We start from the raw sequence: 8,579 nt of genomic DNA, 5'->3' as shown, positions 1-8,579 counted from the left end.
AAATCCACCTTCGCTTTTATAGCCGTGGTCTCTCATCTTGATTACACGAAGTAATTTACTATTACTACTCTGAAATATGAATTACATCTGTAATAATCAAATACATGAAATAGAATGATTAATAGTACATTTCCCTTTTTTTAGGAAATGACCTGTATGTATCTGTATGGAATCAATACAACAATCAAGTACTGCATTATCTTTAGTTACATTGATATCTTTAGTGGTAAAATATCGCTGTTGCTTTCGTATACATGAAGCGGACATACCTGAGTGGCCGCGATCTAATCCTGTTTACATAAAGTAAGCGTGCTCCCAAGCAGGTTTACGCTTACGGCTCTGTTGCTATGACAGCAAGTCCCGGATGAGCTTCAGAGAACCGAACGATCCAAGATCACGCGAAATCGTCAACAATCAAATCCAGCTAACTTACTTAGCGAGGTACGAAGAACGGACCCCAGGTCTATGACCACTCTGACCAATCAGTCAGTGTCTTCAAAACAACATCCGTGCATCTAGATGGCAACAGGACTATCACTATGCAATTGAATAGAGTCAAGTTAGCAATTGCATGCAATCTGCTTGTGATAATACAGAGATGAACTGTGATAAGTTAAGAGGGAAAAAAATCAAATCTGCTGTCGTCTACATACAAAGAAAATCGTATTCACTACTTACATTCAGAGTTTAGCCAGAACATCATGAATTTAAAATAAAAATTCCTTAACAAATAGTCCTAGTTACTGCAGCATGGCAGTTTAAATGCAGAATGACATCGGTGCCGAGTAACTTTGATGCGGAATTCTGGGAATATAACCAGAATGCAACCAGTTAAGTCGAGTGCTCTATTGCAAATAGATGGACCTCAGGCGATTTTCACTCATCTGCGCAGACTGGCTGATACTGATTGCAACATGTTTGCAATCTGCATGAAAAATTAGACTGCAGTTATTTGTAAACCTTTGGCAATCAGTCTGAGAGTGATTGCAATGAATCCAGTCGGTGGGAATGAAATTAAAGTCAACCTGCTGTCCTAGTTTTTTTACTCTTAGTGAAGCGTAAGTGACTGTTCTGGAAGTACCTGATATGTGACTGTCTTGTCTGCACCTCATACTGAGTCTTGATTGACCTCTAACTGTTATTTGAAACTTGCAGGTCTGACCAACCTGCTGGATGAGAACAGAATTCAGGATCTGTCTCTCCTCTATCAGCTCTTCAGTCGAGTGCGTGGTGGCGTTAGCGTGCTCCTGCAGCACTGGATAGAATACATAAAGGTATGGCAGCTTTTAAATGAAAGACTGAAGAGAAGACAGAATCAATTCACTGTTTTAATTGTTTTTAATGTCTTGAAAATACAAATTCAGGCTTTTGGAAGCACGATCGTAATCAATCCGGAAAAAGACAAAACCATGGTGCAGGAGTTGCTGGACTTTAAAGATAAAGTGGATCTAATCATCGACGTGTGTTTCATGAAGAATGAGAAATTTGTTAATGCCATGAAGGAAGCTTTTGAAACATTCATCAACAAACGGCCAAATAAACCTGCAGAGCTCATAGGTCTGTAACTAAGCATGTTCCCCATTCATACCGGTAACTGCCACACAGTGAAGAGAAAAATAATAACAATCAACATTTCTCTATAGCAAAACATGTGGATTCAAAGCTGAGGGCAGGAAACAAAGAGGCCACGGATGAAGAGCTGGAGAAGATGCTGGATAAGATCATGATTATCTTTAGATTCATCTATGGTAATGTTTACTGTAACAGTTGTGTAAGTACAGTACTTTGTCCTTTGTGCGGCCTTTATTGTGAGACTTTGATGTCCTTGCAGGAAAAGATGTTTTCGAGGCGTTTTACAAAAAGGACCTGGCTAAGAGGTTGCTGGTTGGAAAAAGTGCTTCTGTTGATGCTGAAAAATCAATGCTGTCAAAGCTTAAACACGGTCAGTTTTCATAGCTTAGTGCCATTTCTTAGCACGTGTGCACACAGGCGCTACAGGATGGAATCCTGACAGTGACTGATTGAACTTTGACTCACAACGTTTGTTTTTCAGAATGTGGAGCAGCGTTCACCAGCAAGTTGGAGGGGATGTTCAAGGACATGGAGCTTTCTAAGGACATCATGGTGCAGTTCAAACAGGTAACACTTTGCCTACACAAATAGGCAAAAATGACGTTATGGAAAAGGTTTTGTTCACACATATTGAAGCATTACATGGTGAAAAAAGACAAATCTTTTCATTGAAGTTTTATCAAAAAGAAAACAGTGTTAGCCTACCTTTGCTTTCCCTGAGGGCTTGAAATATAGACAATTTAAATCAAAAAGATGTAATTCAACTGTCAGCATAACATAAAACCTGGGGCACATTTAGTCTGAGAATATTGTCTGGTTTGCACCAGTTCTCCAGTTAAACAACGTGTTTCATGGAAGAGGTGTGAGACAGTAGGCAGCTGGCTTAATGTACGTTTTGTTTTGTGGGTGCGTTAGAAAGACAACCACCAACTACAGTCAGCCAGGACGGATGTGCATATAAACTCTGACGTATTAAAAATGCAGACAACAAACTTTCCCTGCTATTGATGCAGAATTAATACATAAGGCGCACTGAATCATTTTTTTGAGGGGAAAAAACTGTATGTATAAAGATGAATAAAAACTGAAAGTATTAACATTAAAGTATTGCAAAGTATCTGACATGTATAAAGGAAACAGAGGATGATAAACACAAACAGAGCCATTTATAATAGAAGTATCTCTGTAATACCTGGTTACTAAAATAGCTCTGTAAACGAGGGTTTGGTGAAATTAGTTTCCAGTGTTGTAAAATTCAGTTTCTTCATATAATTACAGTCTGGTTTGATTTTACGTCTTCAGACTTGTGTAATTACAATAAAACTGAAAGGGTGGACCCTCACCAACACTGCCTGTTTTCAGTCTAAAATCCTGCTAATGGATTCAGTTTCCTGCTAGTTTCAGTTTACTAAGATTAAAACTTCTTTGTGGGTAGCTAAACTCATGTCTTTGTATTTCTGTAGTATATGCAGTGCCAAAACATTCCCGGCAATATCGAGCTGACAGTGAATATCCTCACTATGGGCTACTGGCCAACGTACGTCCCTATGGAAGTGCACCTGCCACCTGAGGTTAGTCCTGAGCAAATACTGAGGGTTGATTTTGTACTTTTCAATATAACGAGCGTCGCTTTGTAACACCTCTCTTATCTTTGTCCAGATGGTGCGACTGCAGGAGATCTTCAAGACTTTCTACCTGGGCAAACACAGTGGCAGGAAGCTGCAGTGGCAGTCGACGTTAGGCCACTGTGTCTTAAAAGCTGAATTTAAAGAGGTTTGAACTCTTTTCTAAGAATGACCTTGTGTGTTTTGCTCACTCAGTGAGGCAAGTTTAATGCTAATCGTCTTGATGTTTCTTGCAAAAGGGCAAGAAGGAGCTGCAGGTGTCACTTTTCCAAACCCTTGTCTTACTGATGTTTAATGAGGGAGAGGAGTTCACCCTGGAAGAGATCAAAGTGGCAACAGGAATAGGTTTGTATTAACACATTAAAGCACTTTTTCATGAAGAAATGGCATCCTCTATTTTTTTCCCAGCCACACTGATCTTTGGGCCTTTCCACAGAGGACAGTGAGCTACGGCGGACTCTTCAGTCACTTGCATGTGGTAAAGCACGTGTCCTCACCAAAATCCCAAAAAGCAAAGATGTAGAAGATGGGGACAAGTTTTCCTGCAATGACGACTTCAAACACAAGCTGTTCAGGATCAAAATCAACCAGATCCAGATGAAAGAAACAGTATGTTCGCTCTCACCGTATTTTTCTAAATTATCTTTCAAGGATCGGAAAATTATTTTTAACTCGCCTCTTTTACTCAGGTGGAGGAGCAAGCCAGCACCACAGAAAGAGTCTTTCAGGATCGTCAGTACCAGATCGATGCTGCCATTGTGCGGATCATGAAGATGAGGAAGACTCTGACCCATAATCTTTTGATGTCTGAAGTGTACAGTCAGCTGAAGTTCCCCGTCAAGGTGATAATCACAACTGATTTTCTGTTTTGTTTTTTTCTTTTTACCACTCGGTCGTAAACGCTGATGGGGAATGCCGTCACCAGGTGCGGACACCAAAGTTTGTGAATGTGATAACTCGAGTATGAGTCAACGTAGGGCCTTAAAATTGACACCATAAGTGTATCTACGACCTTGACCTCAGGTCAAGTTTTCTGAAAATCTTGTAAATGCAATAACTTGAAAATAAGCCAATTTTAAGTTGATAGGTGTGTCCACTAGGAGGCTGAAATAGCACTGGTAGTTGCCAGTATTTTTAACATACAGAAGGACTACACTGGGTTTAATGCATGATCTAGTAGTAGAAATAATGAGAAGTGAATGTAGCTTTTGAAACCTTCCAAGCTGTGGGGCTTCCTACATGTGAATATTGTATTGGGTATTCACTCCTTTCACTTACCATTTCAGTCCCTCTCCTTTTTCGTCTACTTTCAGTCCTCCAGTAAAGGAAGTTTCTTTCATTTGCTGGACAGACCCCCGCTCTTCCATAGTCGACAATTTCAGCTAAACTAGATCTAACCAAAAAAAACCCCACTAGGACTTGGCCAGACAGCAGTGACGCTTCGGTGTGACAGATTGCTGATTCGGTTTAAAAGTTTGCTTGGACATGATAGGGGGTGACTTCAGTGTTTACCACAAAGAGGAAGGAGTGGGGAAAAATAGTCAGAGATCAAGAAGCCAAAATGAGAAGCCGAGATAGTGGCTGCATTGAAAGTTTCACTTCACGGCAAAGAAGTTCTCTGTATTTTAACACGTTTGCTCTTCACGTACAGGATAAAAGATGCAGTCATGTGAAAAAGTTTTCAGGGGACTCTCTCCATTCCTATAAAGATGCACTTTTTCACATGATTGTCAGGTCACCCATTGGTTTTGAGTTTTGCATTTAAAAGCTTTAACTTTGGTGTTTTTTGTCCACTGTAGTGTTCATTTTATTCTTTTTTTTTTCATAAGAACTCTAAGCTGCAGCCATATGCAGTACCGGTGTGCCGCACAGACACAAATAGTTCTACATGAGAATTTTTTTGTTTGTTTGTTTATCTACAAGGCTGTAAATCTGTTTTTAATGCTGAAAAGTTGGGCATTTTAAGATGTGACTCTATAGGAATTGGCTTGCTTTGGGTGCCAGCCTCAGGTGACCACTAGAGGAACTGTACAGTCTGGAATTTCCATGGTTGTTTTTTTTGTTTTTGTTTTTTTAAAGAAGCAGCTACGCCACAAATAAGAGTGTCAAGAGACCAGTTGTCTCACATGTTTTTGATCCTGCTAAAACATGGGGTGGCTGTAGCTCAGGCGGCAGAGCAGGTCAGCCACTAACCAGAAGGTCGGTGGTTCGATCCCAGGCTGCCTCCTAGCTGCATGCCAAATATCCTTGGGCAAGATACTAACCCCATGTTTGCATACTGGTGGTGGTCAGAGGGCCCGGTGGCGCCAGTGTCCGGCAGCCTCGCCTCTGTCAGTGTGTGTGTGAATGGGTGAATGACTGAATGTAGCTTTGGAGTAAAGCGCTATAGATAATGGTCTCCATAGCTCTGTGTGGGAACAATGTTAGACGCTGCTGTTACGCTGTGTTGACCGAATTTAGAGTTTTAAACTTTGGCAGTGTTTAATATCAGTATCCTCCAGTGCAGGGGTCCCCAATCCCAGTCCACGTGAGCCGGTGTCCCTGCAGGTTTTAGATCTCACCCTGGGTCAACACACCTGGATCACATGATCACATGAAATCACCAGGCCTCTGGAGAACTTCAAGACATGTTGAGAAGGTAATTTCTCCACTGAAATCAGCTGTGATGGATCAAGGACACATCTAAAACCTGCAGGGACACCGGCCCTCGTGGACTGGGATTGGGGACCCCTGCTCCAGTGTAACAGCATGTATCAAATAGGGGGGAAACTAACAAAAAAAACTATAACCTTTATGCAGGTCTAGAGGAAAAGGAGAAGGTGTTTTAATTTACTTTTTATTTTATGATAAATTTTGGGAAGACTAACATGAATCTGCCTTTTCACTTCTGTTTTTTTTCTATATCACACCTCAAAATATAGCTTGAAATGTTTTTCATGTTTTAACTCGTGCCTCCTGTCTGTCCTCTCCTCTCAGCCTGCTGACTTGAAAAAGAGGATAGAGTCTCTTATTGACAGGGACTACATGGAGCGTGACAAGGAGAACTCCAACCAGTACAACTATGTGGCTTAGATGAAAGAAAGGTGGATGCAGGTGGTCCAGTCAGGATGAAAGCCGTTCTGAGTGCTCGGTCTCTTAAATCGTCTGCTCCAGTGGATGTTATCCATTATCATCTTCAACCCAGCGACCGACAACTGAATGGCTATAGCTCCACAGGGTTTCTCGTCAGGGGTCTTGTGATCCTGTGGACTGCATGCCTATTGAAAAGAGAATATTGTCCATATTTGTCAGTGCCTCTGAGAGAGCTGGGACAAAGAAGACACACAGATATTGTTCAGTTTGCTCTTTCTTTTTTTTTTAAATGGAGAGGAAAAGTATTTATTTTCAAACTTAGATTCTTCTTTGTCCTTGGTTTGCATCAATATGCTCTTTGTTATCAAGTCACTATTTTTTTTCTTCCTTTTTGTTCATCCAGTATCCCAGGCAAATGCTAACACACCTAACAATGCTCTAAATGTACCACATGTTTGAGAGAGAAAAAAGGATAAAAATTAAACCGATGCTTGTTTCTTCTGTCAGTGTCAAAAGTGGGACTAACATTTAAAGTAGGGAACTGGAAATTTTGGGAATTTCTGTGGCAAATGTGTGATCCTGCATCAGCAAAGTTTTACAGTTTCAAGGCCATGTAGCCCAGTGATATAGCGATGTTTGTAATCACACAAAATGTGCCAAAAATGGAGCACTTCTTGTTGTTATAGGCTATAATGAAGCTGCTAAGGCAGCCCACTTGTATAAGTAAACACATTTAAGTTTCTCTTTTGCTTTTTCTTTGAAGGTCATTTTTGTACATGCACCACAAAGCATTTTAAAAAATCTGACATGGCAGTCCACTTTGTGTTAGGTTTTTGATGACCCTTAGTAAAAGCACAATATGATGAGAGTCCACATTCAATGTCATTACTACACACTTTTTTTCTTAAGTCTCCCTATCAGGCTTACTGAAAAGTGGATGGAAAACGCCTCAACATATGAGGCAGACAATGATTGATCAGATATGCCGTTGTTTGTATGAGTCTGTTAGATTTCTTCAGATTAAAATAACTGTTTCAGTGGGTTATGTCATGTTCAATCACTGGGTTTCAAACACGTGTAATTATATTTAGGGTGACCAGATCCCAACTATTTCAGCGTATGACTATGTGAGACTGGGTACTAAAGCTCGAAAGAGAGTCTAAGTTAAACAGATGTTATCGGTGTGATGCTGATTATGTGATGGACAGATGGAATATTTTATATTAAAGCAATTTACACCTTGTAAGCTTAAATATAAGCTAAAGTTTGTTTTTAATGGGATGGCTTCTATAATCCCATTTTCTATCTTGTCTGCTCACGTTTTTTTTTTTTTTTTTGCAATAATGGTTATCCATCAATCCACAGAAAATAACATCTCTTTTTTTGAGCCATACAGTACTGCGCAAAGGTCTTGAGGCATGGTAATAAATAGGTGCTGTGATTTATTGAGGCAGTAAACATACATGGGAATACAGTTAATAAGAGGAATTTCTTTTCCTTTTCTTAAGGACACGACTTTCAGATTGTGACCATTGACTGTAGATAGTTTTAAGCCTCCAGGTTGTTTAGTCCTGCACTAGTCCAATTTGCTCAAATCTTTGTCAAAGGTCATTGCTCACCATGTCGAGATATGCCAACTTTTCAGCTAATAGGTCTTTGAGAATTGGAATGTCGTTGGTGTAAAATTCCAATTTTATATTTTTTTATAGATCCAACTAAAGACACGAGAACAAATAATATGCATTTTTTGACAGGCTGCTAATAACAAGCTGCCTAAAGACAGTTTGAAATTGGTTCTTTTCCAAGTTGTCATGTTTATCCCTTTTTATGCTTGAACAATTAATAAGTCAGTGTTAAGTGGCTTAACAAAATGTCCAAATAAAAACTCTGAAAGATCTTCAGAAAGCCTGGAAAACTATTACTCAAGACCACTTCTGAAAACTTCCAAAATGTAAAGAAATGCAGGTTAGCTCAAAACGTTTGCACAGCAGCGTATTTCTCGTGAAAGTTCACTTTCGTTAACTGAGAAGCCGAGTCCGGCATAAAGGGAGATATCTAGTCACCCTAATTATAATAGTATGAAATCATTGGTGAAGATTTTATGAGGCGCTATTAATCACTTAGGTTCGTGTGAGCTTTAAAACGCACACGGGCCAATAATTAGTCCATCAACGAGATTTAGGTGTGGGCCTGGCTCCACACCTCTTATAGGGCTGGCACGTCAGCGTCTGTCATGTGACTGTCATTTCCTGGTATCGTCGGTGGTAGCTGCAGCCAAACACCACTGACTGAGCGTCTCCGTCGGTTGTT

General features: G+C 40.2%; 1 protein-coding gene across 1 annotated transcript in view; it reads left to right on the top strand.

Moving 5' to 3' along the window:
* The window catches only part of cul4b (cullin 4B), a 17,628-nt gene extending 9,634 nt beyond the window's left edge, over positions 1 to 7,994 (top strand). The window contains exons 10-20 of the mRNA XM_005722912.2: positions 1,156 to 1,274; positions 1,365 to 1,557; positions 1,644 to 1,748; positions 1,832 to 1,942; positions 2,054 to 2,139; positions 3,036 to 3,143; positions 3,232 to 3,345; positions 3,437 to 3,542; positions 3,634 to 3,806; positions 3,887 to 4,039; positions 6,174 to 7,994. Coding sequence (XP_005722969.1) covers positions 1,156 to 1,274; positions 1,365 to 1,557; positions 1,644 to 1,748; positions 1,832 to 1,942; positions 2,054 to 2,139; positions 3,036 to 3,143; positions 3,232 to 3,345; positions 3,437 to 3,542; positions 3,634 to 3,806; positions 3,887 to 4,039; positions 6,174 to 6,269 — 1,364 coding nt within the window. The 3' untranslated portion in view covers positions 6,270 to 7,994. The remainder of the gene's footprint in view (positions 1 to 1,155; positions 1,275 to 1,364; positions 1,558 to 1,643; positions 1,749 to 1,831; positions 1,943 to 2,053; positions 2,140 to 3,035; positions 3,144 to 3,231; positions 3,346 to 3,436; positions 3,543 to 3,633; positions 3,807 to 3,886; positions 4,040 to 6,173) is intronic.
* Positions 7,995 to 8,579: the final 585 nt, after the last annotated feature.

The sequence above is a fragment of the Pundamilia nyererei genome, unplaced genomic scaffold (genome assembly GCF_000239375.1).
Source record: "Pundamilia nyererei isolate P.nyererei 1_Seehausen unplaced genomic scaffold, PunNye1.0 scaffold00008, whole genome shotgun sequence".
Lineage (NCBI taxonomy): Eukaryota > Metazoa > Chordata > Actinopteri > Cichliformes > Cichlidae > Pundamilia > Pundamilia nyererei.
Note: the sequence above shows the minus strand (reverse complement) of the source record. Positions and strands in the feature narration are given on the sequence as shown.